This window comes from Sorghum bicolor, chromosome 2, assembly GCF_000003195.3.
Source record: "Sorghum bicolor cultivar BTx623 chromosome 2, Sorghum_bicolor_NCBIv3, whole genome shotgun sequence".
In the NCBI taxonomy this organism is placed as follows: Eukaryota; Viridiplantae; Streptophyta; class Magnoliopsida; order Poales; family Poaceae; genus Sorghum; species Sorghum bicolor.
This window is the reverse complement of record NC_012871.2, coordinates 71,536,876-71,561,724: the sequence shown is the minus strand read 5'-3', so window position 1 is coordinate 71,561,724 and position 24,849 is coordinate 71,536,876. Positions and strand designations below refer to the sequence as shown.

The following is a 24,849-nucleotide window of genomic DNA, read 5'->3' as shown; positions in this document are numbered from 1 at the left end:
TGGGGTGGGTCTCGCGATCCATTCTTGCAGGGAAAGTTGAGCGTGAAAGTTCGCTTTGGGACCCCTGTTATGTCGTTATTTTCAAACGTAGGCTAATCTTGAATCAACTTTTAAATCTTTTTTTCTGAACCAATAAACATGGCAGCTGCGCGTAATTCTTGCGGATAATAAAGTGACAATTTTGTGGAAATCCTAAAACAAATATATTTATAGCGTTACAATTGTTTGGCCTGTAAGTCATGGCAGAAAGTATTGTTGACTGATTTCTTATAAGAAAAAAATATCGCTGAATGACTATTCGGCTGATAAGCTCAAACGAACAAACTCGTCTTGACTGAAAGAAGGATAGCAGAAGTTCCAAAATAAGTTTTTTTCTTGATAAATTCTCATGTAAGTTGCTCAACTTCTTCAATGCACTTGTCCAAGGCCTTGTTTACTTCCTAGAAAATTTTGCAAAATTTTTCAAATTCCCCGTCACATCGAATCTTTAGACGTATGCATGGAGTATTAAATATAGACGAAAATAAAAACTAATTGCACAGTTTGGTCGGAATTGACGAGACGAATCTTTTGAGCCTAGTTAGTCTATAATTAGACAATATTTGTCAAATACAAACGAAAGTGCTACAGTGCTCATTTTGCAAAAAAAATTGGAACTAAACAAGGCCCAAATAAGTTTCTAAAACAACTCATTAAATTAATAAGGTTTGAGTGAAACTTTTCCATAATATAAATTGTTATACTAAGTTTGTACAAGACCATATAACCTAGAGTACCTAGTTCTTGAATACACATGTGGTAACTGCTGATTTGAGTTCGGTGCTCCAAATGCCTTGTAAACTCAGGGCCTGTTTGGTTCTTCTTGCTAAATTTTAGTTAGCTAAAATTATTTTAACTACTTTTAGGTGACTAATGGAACTAAACTAATTTAGCTTCTTTTAGTCAATGTGTTTAAAGTTTAGCTAGCTAAAATTTAGCAAAAGAAACCAGACTCTTAGTTTTGATCCACGTATAAGCATTGGCCACGGGTTTAATTTAATTTTGTTCCACGTATACGCATTGGCTCACCGTGTGTTTCGCCCGTCGAGGAGCCTGTTGGCACTTCGCAGCCTAGGCCGAGCCAGCTCCCGTGCGCGTCGTCATCATCATCGCCGCGGCCGCGCAACCCCGCTTGCCGTGCGCCCGGCCAGTCACTCCCGCCGGCCGCCGCTCGCAACACACCCGCCCTCATGCCGTCAGCCCGTCACCGAGAGCTCGTCCGTAAACGCCGTTGTCGTGGCAACGCGACTGGCTCGTCGCGCCCCGCTCGCGCACTATTGCCGTGCGCGCGCTCCGCTCGCACCGTGCCCGCCGTCGCCGCGTGCCGCGTCCCCGCTCCCGCCCCAGTGCGCTGTCGCATCAGCCGCACGACATGCCGGTCACCTTGCTGCCCTCCAGCAGCTGGCCGTGCCCCTCGCTTGCGCACACCGTCGTCGCACGCCGCTTGCGGCGCACCGCTGTGGCTGTGGCTGTGGACACGTGCAGCGGGCCATATGCACACCCGCCCACGCATGTCGTGGTCATGGATTGGGAGAAGAGGGAGAGAGAAGAGAGTCTTTTACCTGTATGCCATTATGAAAGATCGACCAAACCAGGAGACCACTAAAAAGCTGTTTCGCACCGCTGTGCCTAACTTCATCTTTGGCTATACCTCTATGTCATTCCGTCTCTATTCCGTTCGTTTTCTTCGGTTTAAGAGGTCTGACACGTAGGTCCCAGATAGCATAATGTCCTTCCTACCCTTACAAGTCACTGGAGATAGAGGAGCGAGGGCGAGCGGGATCGAGTGGCTCCGTGACCTCCTCGACGCGGCTGATGCTCGGCGGCGCACCCGTTCTGGTGGGACCTGGGCCTGCCGGCGCACGCCGCGCTCGCGCCTCCTCCGCTGCCGCCAGCGCCAGCCGCAGCTGCTGCCTCACGCGCCGCGGCGGCTGGGACCGCGCAGCAGCAGCAGCCGGATCATCACCCGGCCCTTGGCGGCGCTCCTGGACCGCATCCGCCGCGCTCCGCCGACGGGGAGCTCGTGGGCAACGCTGAGGAGCTAAAGCGTCTACACGAGGCCGGGGATCTCGCACTACCAGCGCCGTCGTCGCAGCAACACATTTGTTTCCAGTGTGATCCAGACATTAAGATCCTGTGTGGTGATTCAAGACATTCGTGATGATGCTCAATTTGTTTTCGGAGGCGGAAGCCGGCGGCGGAGACGATGCGGCACCAACGCTTGCAGACGAGCGCAGCGCGGAGGAGGCGCGTGGGGTCGTCTGGCGGGATGCAGATGAGGATCTCCTCCACGAGCTCGTCCATCAGCTCCGCCGGCGGCGGCCGCGGAGCCATGCTGCTCGCCGCGGATCGGAGCAGAGCGCCGGCGACAGAGACGATGCGGCACCAACGCTTGCAGACGAGCGCAGCGTCGAGGAGGCGCGTGGGGTCGTCTGGCGGGATGCGGAGGAGGATCTTCTGCACAAGCTTGTCCATCAGCTCCGCCGGCGGCGGCCGCGGAGCCATGCTGCTCGCCGCGGATTGGAGCAGAGCGGTTTGCTCAGCGGAGGAGCAGCTCTCCTCTGACTCTGCCAGGTGGGGTCAGGGGCGCAGCCACAGAAGATAGATACGGTCGTCTTGTTCGGCTTGGAGAAATGTTTGCAGTGGCCGTGAATGAATGAAATACGAATACAAATTCATCTCATCTAGATTTTTATTATTATTATGTAATTTCGAAAGCTAATGTGTACGCATGGTGAGAATCCAATAAGTTTCTATGTTATGTACAGGTAACGTTGTCATTCTTTTCATATATGTTATCTTCTGTACGTGACTAGCCATGGCAAAAAATACGGTTGGTTGATAAGCCATGACAGAAATACTGTTGGGTGATTTGTTGCGAGTGAAAAACACTAATATGTATGTGCTTAATTTGAAATGTTGGTCAAGTATGATGATCAGTTGGTCTAGCGCCAGGCTCGGGGGACAAGAAAATTGGCAGTCAGTGGCATAGGGGACAAGAAAAATTTATTGTGAAGACCAAATGGCTTAAGGGCATTCAAGTCTATTGCCAAGCTACTTAACTGCCGTTAGGCTTTAAAATGGATGGAATGGTACACAGGTATAGCCGAAGATGAAGTTGGGCACAGCGGTGCGAAACAACTTTTTAGTTGTCTCCTGGTTTGGTCGATCTTTCATAATGGCATACAGGTAAAAGACTCAAGAGAAGAAACAAGATTGGGGGAGAGAGATTCTAATGCACTGACTGTTTTTTTATGATTTGAAAAATCAATGTATTTCGTGGTGTAGTTTCAAGATGTGGTTTCTTGTTGAGGTGGATGGTTTTTGGGTTGAGATTTTCCTTTTGCCGAGTAAGGGCATGTCTGGCTCATAGCCACAGCGCGCCACGCCTGAGGCGGCACGTTGTACCCTTGTTTGGTTACTGCCGCGTCTTAGGCCTGCCAAAAGTTTGGGCGTTCACCGTGTAATTCTACACTAACTCTTGTCAAAATGGCGGTGTGCATTTACGGCGCAATCAAACTCGCGGCACGATGATATCAATGGGAGCAGGACGACGCCATGTTATATTACCCTGGTAAACAGGCACCACGGTATATGCAAATTTCATTAGTAATTTGACTAACATTTACCATATATCGCAAAGAAATATTTAGGTATTGCTTTGGTGGTGCACAACCTTGATTTTTATTGCTAGCTTCGCCCCTGGAGCCAAAAAGGCCCTAAAGCATCATCAAAACGATTAGCGTTGCACACATCATCATCATCATCAAGCCATTGATTCAGTGAAGAGAGGACATATTATCTAACGAGTATCCCATTTTTACATTGGTTTACAACATAGTACAAGTACACCATGCATCGCACCACGAACATTCCATCATCATTGACAGTCTACTCCGCAGTCCGCCCCCACAAAAAAATGAAGTTTCATATCGGCCATCAACCTAACAATGCATGTGCGGTAGCACTCCTCAATAATGCTAAACCTCATTTAGGGGTGAAGGCCTGGATCAAGAAGACAACAAGACTCTCGAATCAGAAACTGAATCGATCGCACAAAAGCTGTGACGACGCATATATATATATGCAATGTGATTAATTAATTGATTCAGCTGACCTGGAAGATGGTGGCGTGGCCGGGGTCGGCGAGGTGGGCGAAGAGGTTGTCGATGGGGCCAGTGCCGGTGTACTCGGCCTGGAACCAGGCGCCCATGACGGCGAGCATGGCGAGGCGTCCGTTCTTGATCTCCTTGGTGCGCAGCTCCTTGATCTTCTCCGGCGAGCCGGAGCCCCAGCCGAGTGGGTCAAACCACAGGCCACCAGGGTACCTTAGGACACGGATGAATAAGCAGTGTTAGCCTTTGGTAAGGATGGATGAGTCTTTGTCTTCTACTAGATTGGATTCATGCAAAAGGAGAGAGATGTACCCGACGTCGGTGCCGGTGAGCTTGTTGCTGGGGAAGATGGGGTCAGTGTTGACGCTTCCGGGCTTGATGATGTCAGCCCAGCGGCGGCCCTCGGCCCAGCCGATGAGGATGAGCTCGATGATGAAGAGGGTGGTGGTGTCGGTGAAGTACTGCTGCTCGCCGGCGGTGTACCAGAAGGGCGTGTTGAGGATGCCGATCTTGGTCAGGAACTCCGGGATGAAGATGCCCGCCGCGCCGAGCATCGCCCACCGGCAGTGCACCAGCTCCGCCTGCACGTTCCACCGCAGGCTCTCCGGGTCAGATCCTGCATGCACAGATCAATCACCAGCACATCCATGGACAGTTAGTTATCAACCGCTCAAAGATTGTGTATGTTTACAGTGCGCAGGAGAAGAGATCGATCGGTGATCAGAACTCACCGAGGCCCCAGGGATCAAAGCCGAAGTCGCCCGGAAGGCTGCATGCATCAACGAGACAACAAGAGCACACTGTGTCAGAGTCAGACGCACAGAGAACCACAAATGAATCGAAGACGACTCCAAGGATCAGGATCAGCAGCCGACCTGCCGTCGAGCCACGGGGGAGGGGTGCTGCCGGGGAACCAGATCGGCCTGTCGGGGTCCGCCGCGGCGCGCACGGCGAACGACGGCCGGGCCGCCTCGGTGGCCTGCCTCAGCAGCGTCTTGCCGCCGAGGAAGGACGTCGACGACGCGCGCTGCTGCCCATTCCTGGGGAGCGCCGCGACGGCGGTGGTGGAGGACGAGGAGGCGGAGACGAGTGCCATTGAGCTGTGTGGCGTTGGAGAGCGTTGGGAGCTGTGTGGTGGGCGGTGCGCGGCAGTTTAAGGGATCTCGCGGCGGCCGCGCGCCGGAGCCCGGAGCGGGGCCGGCTTATCCGCGAGGGGATAGCGGGCGCGGCCGCCTCGTGCCACGCGGCGCGGGAGAATCTGCTCGTTTGGCTCTGGCACGCCGGATCGCGCTGACGTGGAGCGCGCTCGACTGCGAGCTGATAAAAATCAGGGGTGGCCACGGCATTGGGCATTGCCAGGTAGGCAGGCTTCTGCTCATATCTGCTTTCGGCAAAGCACACTGTGACACTCACGTGTCGCGTGTTGTATGCCACGCGGATTTCTTCGGCTTTAAAAGGAAGACGTTTAAAGTAGAGTGTGCTTGATGTAAATCAAAGACTCAAGAGATAAATAAGCTCAAAAATCGTTGTTATTCATTGATCTATTGTTCTACGTATATATATATATATATATACTAGAAGAATACCTCATGTATTGAGGCAGGAATGCGGATTAATGAATTGCGTGACATGATGACGTGGATAAATAAAATACTTATACGTGTTTTACGGATGTGGATATTACAATTATATGGTTAGTGGATTTTTATTATGTGTGATAGTACATTAGTAATTGGCAACTTGTATGTTGAGAGAAATATAGTGATTTGCTAACGTGACACTTGTATGGACTAGTGGATTTTTAATTATGTGTGAGAGTAGATTGCTTAGTTGGACTATTTGCATGTTGAGAGAAATAGATATTAAGGTTTAGCTTTATAAGAGTATAAGATAAGATATGTGGACAACTTGCATGCTCAGAAAAATATAGTGATTTGCTAACAACATTGCTTAGTTGGACAATTTTGCATGGACTAGTGAAATTTTAATTATGTGTGATAGTTGGTTGCGTAGTTGGATAACTTGCATGTTGAGAGAAATAGGTAGTGGATTTAGCTTTATAGGAGTATATGATATGTGAAAGCACAACTTTTAAATGTGTTTTCTAAGAACGGTTGATCACTAATGATTTATAACACTTTTTTTAAAGCATAACTTTTGAAGTGTGCCGCAAGATTCGATGTAACAGAAAATCTTGAAAAGTTTTAAGTTTTTAGGTGCAACTAACAAGACCTAGAGCTCCATCAATCGCACCCAGTGGCCAAGCCAGCTAGAAATGCGGTCAGAGTCAAGAAATTACAAGATTCTATTGGGCTCGGCTGCCCTGGTGTTTGGTTTTCTTTGGTAAACTTTATCGTCCGTCACATTGAATGTTTGGATATATGCATGGAGTACTAAATATAAATTACTTACGAAACTAAAAACATAACTAGAGAGTAATTTGCGAGACAAATCTTTTAAGCCTAATTAGTCTATGATTGGACAATAATTTTCAAATAAGGCAAAAATACTATAGAATCTATTAAACTTTACCACCCCAACCAAACATCCCTAAAAGGTCTGGCTCCTCCCTTCGCACCTGCTACGATGCGAGCTGGTAACCGTGACCTCAAGAGGAAAGAAGCGAGCGTGCGGAGACGCACAAAGGTGACGACAACCTCAAGAAGATCTAGAGGATGCTTCTATTGGCGACTAAGGTCACCTAAATTCAAAATTTTTCATCCCATCAAATCTTGCAGCACATATATAAAATATTAAATATAGATAAAAAAATAACTAATCATATAGTTTATCTATAATTTACGGGATGAATCCTTTAAATTTAGTTAGTCATAATTAAATAATAATTATTAAATATAAATGAAAGTGCTACCGTGTTTAAATCGAAAAAAATTGAATCTAAACAAGGCTTAAGCCAGCCATGGCCGGGGCCGAGAAGAAGAGGAAGAAACTTGTCGAGACAAGGCTGCCGCAGGAGCTCGTCGACGAAATATGAGGAGGCCCGTGACGCCCTTCCCGGTGATTCCCGACGAGTTGGCCGTGTTCTCTGAGGAGTGCCGAGCAGCCTTTGCAATGCAGAAAGCTGAAACTGAGTTGCTGATGGCTGTCGACGCCGACATCATCAGGCAGTATAAAGACAACGGCTACGCGGAGATGGAAGAGGAGGTCACCGACAAGGTTACCGAGAACGCAGAGGAGAACCCTAGATTATGATCATCTGCTCAATTTCAGATGTAATTCAATGGTTCAGTTCTGTTTGGATATATTCCTTGAAATTTGACTTGGCTGTATGGAATATTATGCAGTGTCAGAGAGCAGCGACTATGTTGCTCGCTGAATCTTCGATGTTTATAGTAAGATACTGAGATCAGCAGGCCACATTGTTTTTGTTCCCATTATTGTGTGTGGGATAATCTATTGTTCTGCCCATTCCTGGTTCAGAATGACATGGAGCTCCAATCTATTCAACTTTTTTAAGGTGGTGAAATGGTCTCTTTCTCTTGATCATCAAGTATTGTTTGTTGATAGTCCGGATGCTTCTTTTTGTTAGATAGAATCGAGATCATCTTCTGCTGTCCACAACCACTGTACAAAGTCAGCTTAGTAGTGGACATGGTCAGGAAGTTCATGATGATATATCTGGAAGTGGAATAGTTCATTTCTAGTTAAGTTGGCAAATAGCAGGTTATGAATTTTGATTTATGATGAATAGTCTGCCGATATATACTAATATAAGTTATTTTGTATTACTTACAGATTGGTGCTACTGCAAGACCAGGTGCTCAAAGTTGAGTAATAGAGACTTGGTATCGTCCAAAGTGTTATATATTCTTAACTGAAGGAGCAAAAGCTGATAAATGTTTGAACTTTCAGAAAAATCCATATGGATGGGGTAAAAGCTGATAAATTCTCATGCCCCTACAGTATTAATGTACGAGCATAAGACATTTTTATTTTGAATTGATGGCCTCATGATACACCGCCTCAATATAGAATTGGGTGCTTACTCAAACCAAACATCTTCTTAAACCTTATTTAGCTGCACTATAATCTACTACAATCCACATGGGTTGAGAGGATTGAAGCCTAGCCAAACAAGACCTTAGATTGGAGTGTAGGCAAACAAGGCCTTGAGTTCCCGGGCAGGCACGTTTTCTGTTCACACGGTAAATTTGTGCTTCAAATGGTGAATGGAACAGTAAAGCATCAGGGTAACAAGTGTTGTGTGGATATCATTACCAAGCCACATCTTGTTTTTTCATCATTAGGTAAAACAAGAAAAAAAAAAGAGTAAAATGCATGGATAGTCCATTAATTTGTGAGAGTGTGTCGATTTTTTCCATCAGGTTTGAATTTGCATTTCTGGATCCATGACTTTGATAGGTGGTGCATAGATAAATAGTACTCCCTCCATCTCAAATTGTAAGTCATTTCAAGAATCTTTAAGAGTCAAACTTTTGTAAATTTGATCAAATTTATATGATAAAATAATAATTATTAGTATAATACTAACTAAGTATCATTAGATTATTCCTTAATTATATTTTCATAGTATACTCACTTTATGTTACAAATTTTAGTATTTTTCTCTATAACTTTGGTCAAACGTGAAAATGCTTTGACTCTACAAGATTCTTAGAATGACTTATAATTTGGGATGGAGGGAGTACATACCTCTTTGTTTTATATTTATATTTATAAAAACCCCTTGTATTTATTTTTCTTTCACGGGCTTACACTTCCACGTCATCGGCGGCTCACCGTGCAGCTGCGCCTACAGGCTGTTGTGTGTCGTGTAGTCCGTGATCAACGCAGTTGCAGCTGTGGCGTCCATTAGTAGCCCTTGAGTAGTAGCAGGTTCGGGTGCCGCACCTTCCCCGCGCGTGCACCTCCTGCTCGAACTCCTCGTGCGACTGCGCCATGTTCTCCGCCACCATGCGGCCGTCACCCACTGCCACTGGCGTGTGGTACACCGTGCCGAACGTGTCGCGCCCAATCTCTGCGCCTTGCTTGGTGCTCCTAGGACCAAACGTCACCATCTTGGCGGCGGCGAGCTTGCCCTTGCCCTTTCCCCCAAGGCGGCAACGTTAACGACGACGACTTGGTCGTCGAGCCGGTGGTCACGATGCTGTCATCCACCGTCTTCTGGTCATGGCCAACGCCACCCACAGCCTCTGCCCTCTACTGCGCAGATGGCCACCATGGCAGACATGCTGAACCGCCGCTTCCTCGGCGCCCTACACCTCGACGAGCTGGAGCGCAGCTTTGGCCCCAGAGCCTAGCATAAAGAAGGATAAGCTTGTGAAAGAAAAATAAATACAGGAGGGTTTTCTATAAATATAAACATAAAACGAAGAAGTATGGACTATTTATGCACCAGTGATCAAAGTTTAAAACCTAGAAATGCACTTTCAAATCCTGATGGATCAAATCGACACACCCTCACAAGTTAATGGACTATCAATGCATTTTACTCAAAAAAATAATGCCATAGAAGTTGAAGAAAAACTATCTTCAATTTTCAATTCTATGAAAATACAGTAGCAAATGTTTAGATCATAAACAGAGGCAGAACCAACGATTTTTAATTAAGAAGGCCGGACAATGTGATCACATTTTTAGTGTGGTAAAATATACATAATTATATGTTTGAAGAACTTTTCAAAAACATTACACCATGTCTTACTAAAATCATCATATTTTAACAAAAAAGGGTGAAATTGATATTTCTTATATGTTATAAATACCAATATTTATACCAACCTTTAAACCGAGAGTGATCATAAACGAAGAAGAGATGTATGATGGCGTACCATGCGTTGCATCCTCAACCAATAACTCAAGAGGCTTCACAGGTTTCAGCTCTTTCACCTTTTCTTTTGCCTTAACTTGTGTTCTCAGCATTTAGTATCGCACACCAAACCGAAACGGGACGCGACACAGAAAGGCAGAAAAGGAGTCTGCACCAAAACCGCTGCCGACCTGGGGGCAGCCGGGCAGGTGTCGGTAGAACCAAGCATTTTCCCTTTTTCTAATCACAATCATGCTTCTAAAAGAAAAAAAAGCTTTCGCGGAGAAAGTCAACAACACAAGATCAGAGCCTGATCTCGACTCTTGGACTTGTCACCCGTTACATCGCTCAGCAATCGCGTAGAACATCACTTAGTAGACCATCTTCTCACATAGGAGTAACAGACTTGTGATCTTAAGCTAATAAAAAATTTCACAGTTTATTGCTATAGGTAGACAGTATAGACCAGGGCGTAGACAGCCCCCGAGTTTCTCGCTAGATCTTGCACACCCTGCATCATGCCCAAAATTTTGGTTCTGCGCAACTGCGCGTGCATTATTCAGAGATATGCAGTCTACTAAGAAACTCTGGACCACACTTACCCATCAGTGTGTATGTATGTACTCCTGAATTCTGGTGAAAACTAGAAATGCAAGTTCTTCTTCGACCCATGCTTGGCCTTGATCATCTGGTTCAGGGCCTTCACGCACCGGCGTATCATCCCCATCGACTTCTTCCCTCCCTCGGGTCGCTTTATCACCATGGCCAGCGTTGTGCCGCCTGCTGCTGCTCCTGATCCTGAAACCTTGTGATCAGCAAGGACACTCTCTCTGCCTAGCTTGCTGGTAGGCATTGCCTCGCCGGTTGGAAGCTGCTTCTGTTGTATAAGCTCCTGAAGGGAGAACCGGGGCAAGTTGTCCACCAGACGTGGTGGCGTGGCTACCTTCTTCAATGCTTGGAGTTGCTCTGGCGTCTTCTGCTCAATGTCATGGCGTTCCTGCTGAGACTTCTGCTCCTCCTCGTCTTCAGATTGTGACGCCTGCTCATCTGCCTCTTGGTGTTGTTGAAGTTCCTTCGGCTCCTCGTCTTGGAATCGCCCAGGTGCAGTCTCCTCAATTTCTTCTGGTAGGTTTGGTGTCATCAGGTGCTCCTCGTCTTGGAATCGTGCTGATGCAGTCTCCTTCTCATCTTCTTCAGGTAGGTTTGGTGTCACCAACTCTTGGTCTTGGTATTGTGATGGCAACTCATCTTCATCTTCATCTTCATCTTGATATTGCTCTGGCGTCTTCTCTTCATCTAGATACTGGTCTGGTTTCTTCTCATCATCTTGATATGGATCTGGTGTCTCCTGCTCTTCATCTGGATATTGCTGCGATTCCTTCTCTTGCTCATCTTCATATTGCTCTGGCGTCTTCTGCTCATCATCTTCATACTGCAGTGGTGCTTCTGGAATCTTCGTCTCCTCATCTTCATTCGAACAGAGTGTCTTCTGCTCCGCATCCTCACATTGCTGGACTGCCTTCAGCTCTTCATCTTGGCATTGCAGAAATGCCTTCAGCTCTTGGTGGCGATGCTGTGCAAGGGACGGTGTATACTGATCTTGAAAGCAGGCTACCAGGCTTGTCGATCGCCGAGTTCGCCTCGACATGGCAATGTCGAAGCGGCGAGACTTGCCCACATCTAGTTCGGTGGCCATTGTCTACGGTCTGAAGAGCAAGGCCACCAGTGCACCAGAATGTGTGGATTTGCATTTTTTCTGGGTGGAGTTATAAGGTCCCCAGATGTGATAAATTGAGCAGTTCGTACTGGGAATCAGTGAACTGGTGAGGCGTCAACTTCAGAGGTGAAGTCTAGTTTGGTCATTTGTAAGATCAGTGCCTGTCGTGGTAGCTTTATCATCCCTACATGAAGTGAGATCCAAGTTAGCAGCAGTAGGCAAGTGACAATTATTCTGGCATAAACATCTGATATCTTTGTGCTTTGCTGGATGGCAATATAACATCTATTCTGTCCACGGAACGCCTAAGAACTAGGGTTCTGGAACCAAGGAAATTTACCTGTGTAACTGAAGCCTTGTCCAACAACACCACCCTAATGATAACCAGCAGGATTTGGTTTCAAGTGAAAGATATGAATGGCATGCTTTACATACTTTGTCTGCAGAAATTAATCGATCATTTGTACAGCTGTAATGTTGAAAATTGTCGGTTTCTGAACATTCCCTGATTTATGTTATTTCCTTTCAGCATATGAAGCTGACATCCTCAACCAGGACCTGATGCCAGTTTCAATAGAAATCATTTTAAGAAATAAACTCGGATATAGCAGGTTCCGAAGAGTTGCTTGTGCAACTTGGCAGAAGTGCAAAAATCGAAAAATTCTTCACCTAAAAGGAGCAATTAAATAACACTCAAGCATAAAGTACACTTTTATGTCACAACTCACATCAAACAAAACATGGCTCCTTTGCCAACATTCCCCATCTCAGGCCACATTAAGAGTTATTTTTTTTACAAGGTCATTGTGCTTAGATACAGACAGATCCCCTATCTTGCAAATCTCATTGTCCACTCAGCTGCTATTTCATCGTGTTTAGCTCTATCAGTCAGATACTGACGTGAAATGTTCATCACAAGCGGGGTGTCTGCAGAAACAAAGATCATAACTTTAGCCTGTCAATCGAATCGAATAACAAAACGTAAGGCTTTCAATTACAGAAGGTATTACAGAGAATGGTAAGTACATGGATCTGGATTGCTGATGATGTCTTTGATGGCCAATAACACCTTTGAAATAGTGAAAGCTGGACTCCAGCCATCCTTCAGAATGTCCAAATGCACTTTACCAGTGGAATCAATATTGCAGTGGTAAATCCTTGTTTTGAAAGTTACCTGGGAGAATACCAGCATAACACACAGTAGGAGTTGTTATTTAAATAAATTGTCCGATCCAAACTAAATGTACTCAATTTGAATAGATTTCACAGAAGAGTAAAACAACTTGTGAAACTTACAATATTAACATGTGAAATGTCACGCCATGATTAACATTGCTGGTAACACTACATACATAATTATAGATCTGACAATAACATCAAAGAGTGTTGGAAAGATATTTTGAGAACACACACACAAAAAAAAAAAAAACAAAGCCTTTCAGTCCAAAGCAAGTTGGGGTAGCTATTTTGAGACAGGCATTAAAAACATATTTTAATACTATTATATCTGGAACATCACATTAATAGCTTTAGTAGTTTAGTATGATAGTTGCAGTCTACGTTACACGAGTACGGGTACAAGTATCGGATACAATACGTATCGGATACGCGGATACACACTTTCTCAAATGAAAATCCACTAAAATGGTGTATCCAAGTATCCGTATCCACGTATCCGACGAGTATCGGATACGGATACGTCACCCCCCTTGGAGTATCCGTGTAACATAGGTTGCAGTAATCTGCATTAGCTACACAAGTAGTTCCATTGGCTGATCATGGTAAAACTGTGTCAGTGAAGATTTATATGGTAGGTGAAAGATAAAATGGAGGTCAGCTGTTTCTGGTCCCTCGTATGTCAAGCAACCTGTCAAAAGTCAGAAAGTAAACATGAAATAGGTGGTGGTAGTGTTGCCAATTACCATCATATCAACAACATGAATGGGTGGAGTCTTTTTCTTTTGTGACCACGACGTTGAACGTTTTTCATTAGGAGGAAAGGCTAGTTTTTACAGGTTTCTTACATAGCCGTAACTCCGTAAGCCTAGGCTTACCACAAGTAAGCAGTCTCCCCGATTAATCTTATATTACAAAACTATTTTGCGACCAACCGGAGCTGCTAAACAGGTGATCAATACTGGAGTTATTTGCTCTCAACAAGCCAGCTAACGACCCCGAGAGTGGAGTAGTGGGCTACGCATTTAGAATCACTTCCCTCAGTTAACTGACTCTCTTATATTCTAAGCGAAGATAACAATATGTCACTGTGTGATAAGAGGTGATGTCAAAAGTACATGCTATAGTGGTAAGACTTTTACCGAGAAAAAACAATTGTAGGATATCTTTGCTAAGAAAAATATTAAAGCAAGCTAGGACAAAAACAAGAATATCTTAGGAGCCTGCTTTCTTTCTTTTTTTTAAAGCAACAACAGTAAACTAAAAACTTCATATAGTTTTTCTTCATACATCAATATTGTACCAAGAAGACAAAAACATCACACTTTCAGTACTTCACATGAAAACGTAACAACACCGCTTTAGAAGAAATAGGCTAACTTTAGTTAGCAGCAAAGAAAACTATCTTTTAGCATGTAATCTTTTTCTCATTAGTTCCACTCCTCAGCATCAGACACATGCCACTCCTTGCCAATATCATCTGGTGAGGTGCGGTCATGTGGCACTTTCTAGAGTTATCTTCATTCTTGACAGAGAGCCGAATGCACTATTATTTGTGGATGTGGAGGCCAAAGTAAATCTTGGTAAACTATTGTTTTCAAGTTAAGTTCTCCCCATAATATGATAGATGAAAATTGAAATTTTATGGATATAAGGCTTCAAGGACAATTGACTGTCTGCACTTTTTTTTTTTTGAAATAAACTCTCTGCACTTTATAAAGCATACTGAAGTCATCATTCTGTTAACACACTGTGTGCATGGTTTTTTATTCAGTTTCCTAGGAAGAATTGTAATGCAAATTCAGGATCCCAAGGGCAGAACAATCAGAACTAGAACTAGAAAGTAGAAACTATTACCAGCCTAACTGTTCTGACCTCCCACTTGATTTTCTCTTATGAATACTTTCTAGTACTTTGGCGGTCACGGGCACCAATCACCACAGCTGAGCGTGACATATAAATTGGTTAAGCTTGTCCATTCAAAAAGAGTACAAGAAGCAGGAATCATGGGATTAGGTAGAAGGTATGCATAACAAGAAGAGGAGAAATGTCAAGTTGGAGCTTAAGTTTTCGCTTTTCAGGGCCAAATCAATTCTTTTTTCTGTATCAAGGCACTAAGCAGAGATTTCCCAGCACAATTCAACAGCCAGTGTCACATAGAAGTACATTAGTAGCAAAAATGTGAACTCTTACCATGGGAGGTTTGAAGGGATAATCAGGAGGAAACACGATGTCAAGGAAAAATACCCCTCCTTCATATGGCGATCCTGCAAGACGTAAATTATGTGTCAACTCAACCCGCACTTCCATGCTTATTTCACAGCTCAACTTACAGCACCAACTCTAAAAAATAGCAGCAGCAATAATTTTTTTAAAAAACAAACAAACTAGTTGAACAAGTGAACTGCCATCTAGCACAGTAAAATTTCCACGAGCTTTCGACTGTCTCTAACGAATTGGAGAAGCGGAGAGGAGGGAGCTCTTACCTTGGGGTCCGATGATGGTGGATAGCCAGTGGTAGAGATTGTCGCCCTTGGGCCCCGCGGAGCAATCGGAGGCGTTGAGGTCCAGCAGCTCCTTCTGTATCCGTTTCCCAGACGAAGACACCGACGTCCCGCCGCTCGACCCCCACGGCCGCACGCTGCTCCCGCCTCCGCCGCCGCTTCCGCCGGGGGCCCTGGCGCCGGCGCCGAAGGGGAAGCGGGAGTTGGGGAAGGAGGACGAGGACATAGCCGCCGCGGGGCACAGATTCGGTGACCACTCTGGCAATGGCAAATCACCGCGGGACTTCACTGTCCAAATCCACCGTCGAAAGAAGATTTAATGGCTGCCAGCGTTCCCACCCAAAGACATTGGTTTTCCCCCGTGGCCGTGAAGACAGGCGGGAGCGGCTCCTTGTTCGCGCGCGACGCCAAAGGAGCTGCTGCCCCCCGCGCCGCCAAATAGAGGCGGAGGTCCGCGGACCGCCTCCTTGGATCCTGGAAGCCGTCGAGGAGAGCCTCCGCCGGGACGCCATCGAGGGGCGCCACCGGTTCACATACATAGCTTTTACGCCTTGTTTAGATGCGAAAAGATTTTGCATTTCGCTACTGTAATTTAAAAAAGAATTGCAAAACCAATACTGTAGCATTTTCGTTTGTATTCGATAAATATTGTTCAATTATAGAATTATAGACTAACTAAGTTCAAAAGATTCGTCTCGTAAAATACATACCAACTGTGCAATTAGTTATTTTTTAATCTATATCTAATGTGTAAACTGTACAATTAGTTATTTTTTTATTCTTTATCTAATGCTTTATGTATATGTCGTAAAATTTGATGTGACATAAAATTTGAAAAAATTTACAATTTTTTTAAACTAAACAAGGCCATAGAGCAATACTTCCAGCATTTCGTGGATCTATCTAGGTACATGGCTGAACAAATATACACGAGATTTGGATTGGGCTGGCCCTGTTTAGTTTCCCGCCCAGAAAATTTTCATCCATCCCATCGAATCTTTAGACACATGCATAGAACATTAAATATAGATAAAAAATAAACTAATTACACAGTTTGGTTGAAAATCGTGAGACGAATCTTTTAAGCCTAGTTAGTCCATGATTAGCCTTAAGTGTTACAGTAACCTACATGTGCTAATGACAGATTAATTATGCTTAATAGATTTGTCTTATAGTTTCCAAATGAGCTATGTAATTTGTTTTTTTATTAGTTTCTAAAAACCCCTTCCGACATCCTTCCGACGCATCCGATGTGACATCCAAAAAATTTTCATCTCCAATCTAAACAGGGCCTGATGCAATTTGCTAGAGCATCTTCGCACTCAAGCCTTGTTTAGTTCTAAAATTTTTTGTAAAATAAGTACCGTAGCACTTTTGTTTGTATTTGATAAATATTGTCTAATTATGGATTAACTAGGCTTAAAAGATTCGCCTCGTAAATTATAAGTAAACTATATAATTAGTTATTTCTTTTATTTATATATAATGCTTCATGCATATGCCGCAATATTCGACGTGACAGAAAATTTGAAAATTTTTGTAAAAGTTTTTAGGAACTAAACAAGGCCTTGCCACATTACAAGCTACATTTATAGGATCTTCCGTATTGAATTCGCCATTGCTTTGTAGATGGGTATATAATGAAATTTTGGTTACAATCATTGTTTTCACATTTTTTAAGGGTGAATTTTACCCTCATAAAACTTTTTACCTTGTCCCATTGAATGTTTAAATATATTCATGAAGTATTAAATATAGATGAAATAAAAACTAGATGTACAGTTTGCATAGAAACCGCGAGATGAATATTTTAAATCTAATTAGTCCATAATTAACCATAATTGCTACAGTAACACACATGTTCTAATGATGAATTAATTAGTCTTAATAAATTTGTTTCACGGTTTGAGGCGAGTTATGTAATTAGTTTTCTTATTCGTATCTAAATATCGATTGTGATTATAAGACTCCAATCGTGTGGGTTTCGCTACAATAGGACTCTAAACATTTGCTTCGCTAAAACGACTCACGAATCGTTAACGCTTTGCTATTATAACATTTGGGATTTAAATTTGACGCTTTGTACTCAAATCTCTTCTAAACTTAAAATATTTTCAATTAATGGCCATATTACCCGTCCGCACACACATGCACATGAGGCACGCCATGGCGGCGGCATCCACGTCGCCCATGGCGAAGCACTAGCCGCAGAGGGAGAGGTGCCTACAGGGGAGGAGCATGACGCAGGCCGGCCTGAGGCGGCAGCCGAGGCACGCGCAGTCCGACGATGTCCCTGGACCCGTGGTGCGGCGGCAAGAGTCCACGTACGCTGACGACGAGGACTCCGCTGGGACGGCGACGGTGAGCTCCTCGACCGACGCCCGCGCCGCGGCGTGCTGGAGCTGCGCGTGCAGGGTGACCGCGGCGGCCTGCTCCGACAGCGCCTTGGCCTGCCACGCCGCCGCCTCGCCGCGGAGGCGCGCGAACCGCTCCTCCAGCTCGGCACCACGCCACGCCTCGCGCTCCGCTTCCGCCGCCTTCTCGTGCAGCCTGCGCGCCACGGACTGGTCCGCCTTCACCAGAATCACCTGGTTGTGGCGCCGCAGCTGATCGGCCATCACTAGCAGCAGCCGGCCAGGCGCTAGCAGCAGGCTGTTTATTAGCCCCTAGGGGCAATATGTCCATTAATTGAAAATATTTCAAGTTTTGAAGAGATTTGAGTATAAAACGTCCAACTTAAGTCTCAAATGTTATAACAACAAAGCGTTAACGATTCGGGAGTCGTTTTAGTGAAGCAAATGTTTAGAGTTCTATTATAGCGAAACCCACACGATTGGAGTCCTATAATTACAAATTTCTCCTAAATATCCCTTCCGATATTTATAAAATATCTGATGTGATATCTGAAAACTTTTCACCACGAAGTAAATGCACCCTAATTCCTAGGTAGCTTCGCCCCTGCTTCATTCGTAGTTAGTTCTGATAGTGTCAGATCCTTGAAAGCTTAAGAATTTGCAATCCAATCTGATGTGCTTTGAATGTGTCAAACACTCAAAACTCCTTGTGCCTCGGAAATGGAGCACACAAATCTGGTGTGTGCTTGATCCGGTAAACTGTTGTGTGCTTGTCAAAATAGCTTTGTGTGGAAATCTGATATGTGCTTGTCATCAGTCAGTATATTACTGAATGAGTGCCTGTTGTGTGCCAATTTTGCAGATTATTTGGGAGCTGTGCAACCTTAACATAACGATGGACAGGTACTATCTGCTGTGAGCTGTGACTCCATTGAGAACGTTGTCCCTCCGTGTCGGTCTTCTATTTTCCTGGACTGCTGCAAAAACAGCGTTTTGCTTTCCAAACACAAGAGCCGCTGGATAGTCGAGGTATGCTCAAGGCAAGTCACTGAATCTCTGTCCGTCGCGGCGACTTTGACCAAAGTGAGGGCTAAATCCAATTTTGCAGGACCTTTAAGGTAAGGGCTTGTTTAGATGTAAAAAGTTTTTAGATTTTAACACTGTAGCATTTTCGTTTTTATTTGACAAACATTGTCTAATTATGAAGTAACTAGGCTTAAAAGATTCGTCTCGTGATTTACAGGTAAACTGTGCAATTAGTTATTCTTTTTATCTATATTTACTACTTGAGTAAAGTTCATCAGCGGTCCCTAAACTTGTTCGGATGTGTCATCTCGGTCCTTAAGCTCGCAAAATGACCGTTTAGGTACCTAAACTTGTTCGGTTGTGTCATCCTGGTCCCTAAACTTAAAAATCTCCCATATAGGTCCTCAAACTTGTTCAGTTGTGCCATCCCGGTCCCTAAACTTGTTTTTAAGTCTTATCTGGATCAAAACAGGACGAATCTAAAAACTCTATATTGAAAAATAATTCATAACTTTTTCATATGAACTCAAATGAAGATAAACTTAATATCAAAATTGTAGGCAGCAACATGATCTACAACTTTGCAGTTGAAAAGTTTTTAAATTAAAATCGTTTAGGTTCCCAAAATATTTTTTATAAGTTTATAGATTTTAAATTTAAAATTTAAAATTAAATTTTATAACACTAAACGACTTCAAATAAAAAACTTTTCAACTACAAAGTTGTAGATTGTGCTGAGGACTATAACTTTGGTATAAAATTTGTCTTCATTTGAATTCATATGAAAAAGTTATGAATTATTTTTTGATATAGAGTTGTTAAATCGCTTTGTTTTGACCCAGATGAGATTCAAAACCAAGCTTAGGGACCGAGATGACACAACTGAACAACTTTGAGGATCTAAACGGATGATTTCTAAGTTTAGGGACCGGGATGACACAATTGAACAAGTTTAGGGACCGAGATGACACAGATGAACAAGTTTGAGGACCTAAACAATCGATTTGTGAGTTTAGAGACCGGGATGACACGGCAGCACAAGTTTAGGGACCGGTAGTGGACTTTACTCTTACTTCTTCATACATGTGCCGCAAGATTCGATGTGACAGAGAATCTTGTAAAGTTTTGGGTGTATCTAAACAGGGCCTAACTTGGTCTGGATGGGTTAAATGGGTCGAACCGGGCTGTTAGTCACCGAACTGAATCCTTTTTTGTTCTTGAGCCCAAACTAACAGGGGCCAATCTTGAAGAAAACCGACAGATCCTTTTTTGGCCAGGCTGGGTTCACTGGGTGTTCCAAAATACTCGAGATAAACTCAAAAAATCCAACCAGCAGGTCACCACTTAAACCATATGCTTATAGCTGAAAAACTAAATACTATGCAGGGAAGTACAAATCATTTGGAACTTTTAACATTCAGAGAGGTCTGTCACAACTCAATTTTCCAAGTTGGCATTCAAAATTGATGATTTGACGAAATACTGATTCCTAGGGCAAGAAATTTTGGGATAAGATTACATGGCATCTACCTGAATACAGCACACCAAAATGGCTCACTAGTCACTACAGTATCTAATGACAAGATCCACGATAAATTGCGGGCATCTCATCCAAAAGGCAACCTGATTACAATGCTTTACATCACTACAAATAGAATGGGCAGCAATGTGGCTACTAGGTGAATCAACCAGCATGATTGGGATTTTGAAGCAAAACTGTCCGGGCTTGCAGGCCCGGAGGCCGTTCCACCTTTGCTGCCACTGGCGCCAGTGCTGCAAACAGGAGCAAATTACATTGTCAATACAGAGCACAAAATAAGGTTAGAACCTATAAAACGAAATGGTACACGGGAATTACCTTCCAGCGAAAATGCATGAACCATGGCCTGCAAGAAATCCGGGGGAATTTAGATCAGGCTCACATTATTAACATGGTATAAAAAGATCTTATGTACTAAATACCCTTGATTTCTAGAGATTAAATTTAAAAACAAAAAGTGACTTTATAATAATAAATTAGAAAAGCAAAACTGCAAAAGCATAAACACAAGATGCTGATAGGAGTTGTGTGACCATAGATTGTTTTTCTTGTATTGCATTTTGGACACTGATTTATGATCAATGTAACAGCTCGAGCAATGATCCTAGTTTGACTAATTCCTGCCTATAGATTGAGCGCTGGCTAGCTAAGGGTGTAGAATTCTCGCCTTTACATAACAAAACAGAAGAATAGTCCATGCAAAACACAGATCAAACGGTTACTGCAGCTAACGGTTAGGTTAAATCTTGCAGATAAAAGGCCTTGGGCGCATGAAACATATCAGTGCTAAATTTTTATATTTTGAAATGCCACCTACCGCTGACATTAAGTGCAACTATAAATTATTTGCAAACAAAAGGAATCACTGGAACCATTACAAACTAATCAATATTGTGCAAAAATCTCTACAGTGTCCTAATTGTATGAGAGAAGAATGTAGCTTACTTGGATCAGTTGATGTTATCATTGCGGTGCCATTGAAGTTGCATGTACCACCACTAGACTGTGTTCTGTGGTAATAATCGTTGAAAGCATAAGAAGAAACAGCTACAATATCATCTGATGCATAGCATGGTTGCCCAGGTTGAATTGCACTGCAGTTTGCAGAACCAGGGCCACATGCCCAATCCAAACTATGCTTCAGTGCACTATGGGGTGCACTTGAATTTGCCACACAAAACACCCCACGCAAAGCTGGCGATTCAGGAATAGTTGTGGCCACGTCCTCAAATGATAGAGAGTATATAGTGGTTGCATTGGGAAACATAATCCCCCAATTTTGCTCTGATACAGGCCCTGACCGATTATCCTCGTTGAACAGCTCAAAGATGTAGGTGCTTGACTGATTATTTGGTTGGCTGGGAGTACCAGAATTGTTCAGTACATGATGTATGAGGTTTGTATTGTAGGCCAAAGCATTATCAACAGTAGCAGCCTTCTCACTTGGCCCACCACGCCATGGCCAACCAGAAGCTGTGACTAAAACAGGAATCCCCGTGAAATTCATTGCTTGAATTGAGTTGTAGGTAGCATCAATTATAGCATCAAACATATTGGTATAAAAGAGATTGGTGTTAGGATCTGAAATTTGACTGTTCGGATTAAGTGAGCGGAATAGTGCATACTCCAAGGGGAATACGCCTTGCCCTCCGACATAGCCATAGTATGGTTGGGCATTCAGCATAAACGAAGATCCCGTATTCTTGAGAAACTCAAGATACTGAGACATTATTGAGCTCCATGTCGAATTGAAAGTGGCAGCAGAGGGAGGAAACGCCTTCGAGATCACATCCATTGAATGAGGACTCGAAATTTTCACTTGAGTATTGAGGTTTGCAGCCAAAAGTGCTGACTGGAGGAATTGCAGTGCAGGTACGAGAACAAGTGCTGCATTGGGAATGGTAGTAAGGACCTCATTGCCCACAGCAATATATGTTATGTTAGTTGCCGGAGTGTAAGCAGCGACATTCTTATTAATCCAATCAGCAGCTGTGGAACGAGATTGGCCCACACGAAGTAGCTGATCATTTGGAACCCCAACCATCACTTCTATTCCAGTATTTGCAAGGGCAGTCAACATCTGATGGTCTGAATCAAGCAGGCGAACATGCTGAGTCTTCTTTGCTTTGAGGATAGACACTATATCTGTTGCTGGTGGCATGTTCGACATGTCATTGCCAATAGTGATACCAACAAACGCCCCTACAGAGTGAGACAATACTTGTTATGCAAATATAGAGGATACATGCTGAAACTTTAAAACCCAGTTCAAAATATCAATTTTTAATGTCCTCGTTGAAATGGAAACCCACCAAACTAGTAAATCAGAGTGAGGTTCTGAAAATATGGTAAGCGCTAAGGTAGCTTGAATCATATCCATGCACTACAAAATATATGGACTGGAGTACCTGAAACATTGAAAACCATGAGCATAAGAAGGGTAAACACGCCATGTAGTCTCTTCGACGACATATCCTTGTGCCCAAGGATCTGATTAGCTGTGAGCCAGGGACACTTCTCAGAAGCTCTCAGGAAAAGCTGAAAAAATTGAAAGTTGGGTTAACTAAACCACTATATACAGCAAAGAAAACTCTTTAATTTTAGGAGTAAACTGTATCTCTCGGAATACTTGAGCTAAGAAACATATTGATGGTGTGAATGCAGGCAATACATTCAATCATTTTTGTAGAGCACACATTGATTATGACACTAGAAAACAAGCTTAGAGATTTCGCCTGATCTCCAGCATGAAGTAACAAGCTTAGAACATTAATGGTTCTAGAAATCTAGAGATTTCTATGAACCTGTCTGCTTGAGCTATCTTCCAATCCCAAGTGAATGAATCGGTATCTGAAAATGTCACCCAAGATCATCCCTTGGCCGCTATAAATGAAAAAATTGAATCGATGAGCTGGGACCTCCAGAATCCACACCAACACGGGCAAAATTTCCCCACATTCTAGTGCCACGTGTTAATGAACAATTCATTGAAGTTCAATAAAGCCTAAAAATTAAAAATGACCATGACAGAATAACAGGGAACTGTGAAATCCCCTTCAAACTAGAAGCATCAGTGAAAACAAAGATAGATGAACAGCTAGATATTTCCCCTCTCTACCAAACACCAAGCAGGACTTGGACTTCAAGAACACTTCATCTATGTTTGTTAGCTAAAATGCCACCCCATTCTAAGGAGGAACTCGCTACAGGCGGAGTAGCAGGACTAGCAGCAGAAGCCGCTGCAGAGCAGCCAAGCAGGAGCGAGGAGGGGCCGCGGGGGAGATGGACCACGGGGCCGCCCTGGAGTATGGAAGCGAGCAGTGAGCACGAACTTGAGGATTGGAGAATCCGAGGTGGTTTAAGTCCAATCTTGCAGGCTCATCACAGTAATTGATAATGCGTCGTGTTAAAATTTCTTGGCAGCTAATAAATGGAGAATGCCAGGGCAAAGATTCCCAAATTCTACTGCCACATATTTCATGACATCGAAATTCAGTGAAGCCGAAAATTTGTGAAACTCACGAACAAAACCACTACGGACAGAATAACAGAGAATTGTTAAGGGCCCTTGAAACTAGAAGCATCAGAGAACAAGAGCGAAGACAGAAGAACACCTAGGACCTGGGGAGCAGGGAGCAAGGCTTCAAGAACACTACATCTATCGTTTTCGTTTGTCAGCCCAAATGCCACCCCTTTCTAAGGAACCTCGCAGTTGGTAGAAAGTCACGAGCAGGAAAGATCACAAGGCTCCAAAAGAGCGCAACAAACAGCGGCATCGTAATCTCAGCAACAGTACAAGAAAAAGGGAGAACAAAATCAGCCAGGAAAGAAGATCGCCACCTGATTTTTGTCCTCAATCAAAGAAGAGTCATTCCTTCCTCCTCCCTCACCAAACACGCGCACAGAGGAACTCCCTGGATCGCTGCGGAGCGGGAGCGAGAGGACGGACCGCGGCGGCGGCCGCCGCCGACAATGGAGAAGTGAGCACGAACTGGGGGACTGGAGCCTGGACTGCTGCCGCACTCCAGCGAGAGGGTGATTGGAAAAGGGAAGCTCTCTCCCCTCTCCCACGGCAGCACGTAGAGGATCCGAGGAGGCTTTCGAGGCTCTCTAGCTTCCCTCTGTTTCTTGGTGGTTTAACTCAAAACACTTCATGATTAAGCGCCATTAAAGATTGATCTCTCCGAGAAATGGCGATTAGTAAAGAAATGCGAGCGATTGACCGGGAGCTCAGCGAGATCCGATAGTCTCCTGGAGGGGACACGGAGGGAAAAAGAGGTGGGAAAGGTGGAGGGAGGAGGAATCAAAGACGAGAGACGGAGCTTTTTGATCTTTGGACTGGAGGCGGCGTGGTAGCGGCAGTGTGATGGCCTGATGACTGACAGGTTGGGAGGTGTGCAGTGTGCAGTGTGCAGTGTGCAGGTTCCAGTCTTCCAGAGGTGCCGCGCAGGCCAGGCCGCGTTTCTGTGGTCACATCCCCTGTGGCCACCTGTGGGTTGGTTCGGCTCTTAAATTGAGTTTTATTCTACGTGTTCAAAATCCTACTTAAAACACAATTAAATATATAGAAATCTGACAGATTTAGTA

General features: G+C 44.1%; 5 protein-coding genes across 7 annotated transcripts; all 5 read right to left on the bottom strand.

Moving 5' to 3' along the window:
- LOC110432431 (photosystem I chlorophyll a/b-binding protein 2, chloroplastic) lies at window positions 3,796–5,325 on the bottom strand. Its single transcript, XM_021452840.1, has 5 exons — window positions 5,030–5,325; window positions 4,886–4,923; window positions 4,467–4,770; window positions 4,157–4,367; window positions 3,796–4,044 (listed from the first exon to the last, which is right to left on the bottom strand). The coding sequence occupies exons 1-5, from the start codon at window positions 5,248–5,250 to the stop codon at window positions 4,027–4,029; spliced, it is 792 nt and encodes a 263-aa protein (XP_021308515.1). The 5' UTR covers window positions 5,251–5,325; the 3' UTR covers window positions 3,796–4,026.
- On the bottom strand, window positions 10,205–11,689 carry LOC8066941 (adenylate cyclase, terminal-differentiation specific). The gene has a single exon (XM_002460871.2). It carries the CDS (start codon window positions 11,639–11,641, stop codon window positions 10,589–10,591), a length of 1,053 nt encoding a protein of 350 aa, XP_002460916.1. The 5' UTR covers window positions 11,642–11,689; the 3' UTR covers window positions 10,205–10,588.
- Window positions 12,332–15,845, bottom strand: LOC8057350 (constitutive photomorphogenesis protein 10). The gene is made up of 4 exons (XM_002460870.2): window positions 15,325–15,845; window positions 15,032–15,105; window positions 12,689–12,836; window positions 12,332–12,589 (listed from the first exon to the last, which is right to left on the bottom strand). The coding sequence occupies exons 1-4, from the start codon at window positions 15,566–15,568 to the stop codon at window positions 12,492–12,494; spliced, it is 564 nt and encodes a 187-aa protein (XP_002460915.1). The 5' UTR covers window positions 15,569–15,845; the 3' UTR covers window positions 12,332–12,491.
- Window positions 17,544–17,960, bottom strand: LOC110432788 (probable BOI-related E3 ubiquitin-protein ligase 2). Its single transcript, XM_021453614.1, has one exon. It carries the CDS (start codon window positions 17,958–17,960, stop codon window positions 17,544–17,546), a length of 417 nt encoding a protein of 138 aa, XP_021309289.1.
- On the bottom strand, window positions 20,147–24,670 carry LOC8055689 (glucan endo-1,3-beta-glucosidase 4). 3 transcript variants are annotated; one of them, XM_021453261.1, is made up of 5 exons: window positions 24,103–24,670; window positions 22,671–22,800; window positions 21,208–22,464; window positions 20,581–20,608; window positions 20,147–20,495 (listed from the first exon to the last, which is right to left on the bottom strand). In XM_021453261.1, exons 2-5 carry the CDS (start codon window positions 22,732–22,734, stop codon window positions 20,360–20,362), a joined length of 1,485 nt encoding a protein of 494 aa, XP_021308936.1. In that variant the 5' UTR covers window positions 22,735–22,800; window positions 24,103–24,670; the 3' UTR covers window positions 20,147–20,359. The 3 variants fall into 3 exon arrangements, with proteins under 3 accessions (XP_021308936.1, XP_002460914.1, XP_021308937.1); XM_002460869.2 differs by lacking the exon at window positions 24,103–24,670 and adding an exon at window positions 23,877–24,064 and having other exon boundaries at window positions 20,151–20,495; XM_021453262.1 differs by lacking the exon at window positions 24,103–24,670 and adding an exon at window positions 23,595–23,854 and having other exon boundaries at window positions 20,151–20,495.

What these genes read in the sequence shown, in the direction of transcription:
- LOC8055689 (XM_021453261.1), bottom strand. Translation starts at nt 22,734, where the DNA reads ATGTCGTCGAAGAGACTACATGGCGTGTTTACCCTTCTTATGCTCATG. An exon ending in CATGGTTTTCAATGTTTCAG is followed by an intron (nt 22,465 to 22,670) that starts GTACTCCAGTCC and finishes CTCACTCTGTAG; the next exon opens with GGGCGTTTGTTGGTATCACT. An exon ending in GATAACATCAACTGATCCAA is followed by an intron (nt 20,609 to 21,207) that starts GTAAGCTACATT and finishes GATTTCTTGCAG; the next exon opens with GCCATGGTTCATGCATTTTC.
- LOC8057350 (XM_002460870.2), bottom strand. Translation starts at nt 15,568, where the DNA reads ATGTCCTCGTCCTCCTTCCCCAACTCCCGCTTCCCCTTCGGCGCCGGC. An exon ending in ATCCCTTCAAACCTCCCATG is followed by an intron (nt 12,837 to 15,031) that starts GTAAGAGTTCAC and finishes GTATTCTCCCAG; the next exon opens with GTAACTTTCAAAACAAGGAT. An exon ending in CATCAGCAATCCAGATCCAT is followed by an intron (nt 12,590 to 12,688) that starts GTACTTACCATT and finishes TTGTTTCTGCAG; the next exon opens with ACACCCCGCTTGTGATGAAC.
- LOC110432431 (XM_021452840.1), bottom strand. Translation starts at nt 5,250, where the DNA reads ATGGCACTCGTCTCCGCCTCCTCGTCCTCCACCACCGCCGTCGCGGCG. An exon ending in CCCCCGTGGCTCGACGGCAG is followed by an intron (nt 4,924 to 5,029) that starts GTCGGCTGCTGA and finishes TGATGCATGCAG; the next exon opens with CCTTCCGGGCGACTTCGGCT. An exon ending in CTTTGATCCCTGGGGCCTCG is followed by an intron (nt 4,771 to 4,885) that starts GTGAGTTCTGAT and finishes CTGTGCATGCAG; the next exon opens with GATCTGACCCGGAGAGCCTG.
- LOC8066941 (XM_002460871.2), bottom strand. Translation starts at nt 11,641, where the DNA reads ATGGCCACCGAACTAGATGTGGGCAAGTCTCGCCGCTTCGACATTGCC.
- LOC110432788 (XM_021453614.1), bottom strand. Translation starts at nt 17,960, where the DNA reads ATGGCCGATCAGCTGCGGCGCCACAACCAGGTGATTCTGGTGAAGGCG.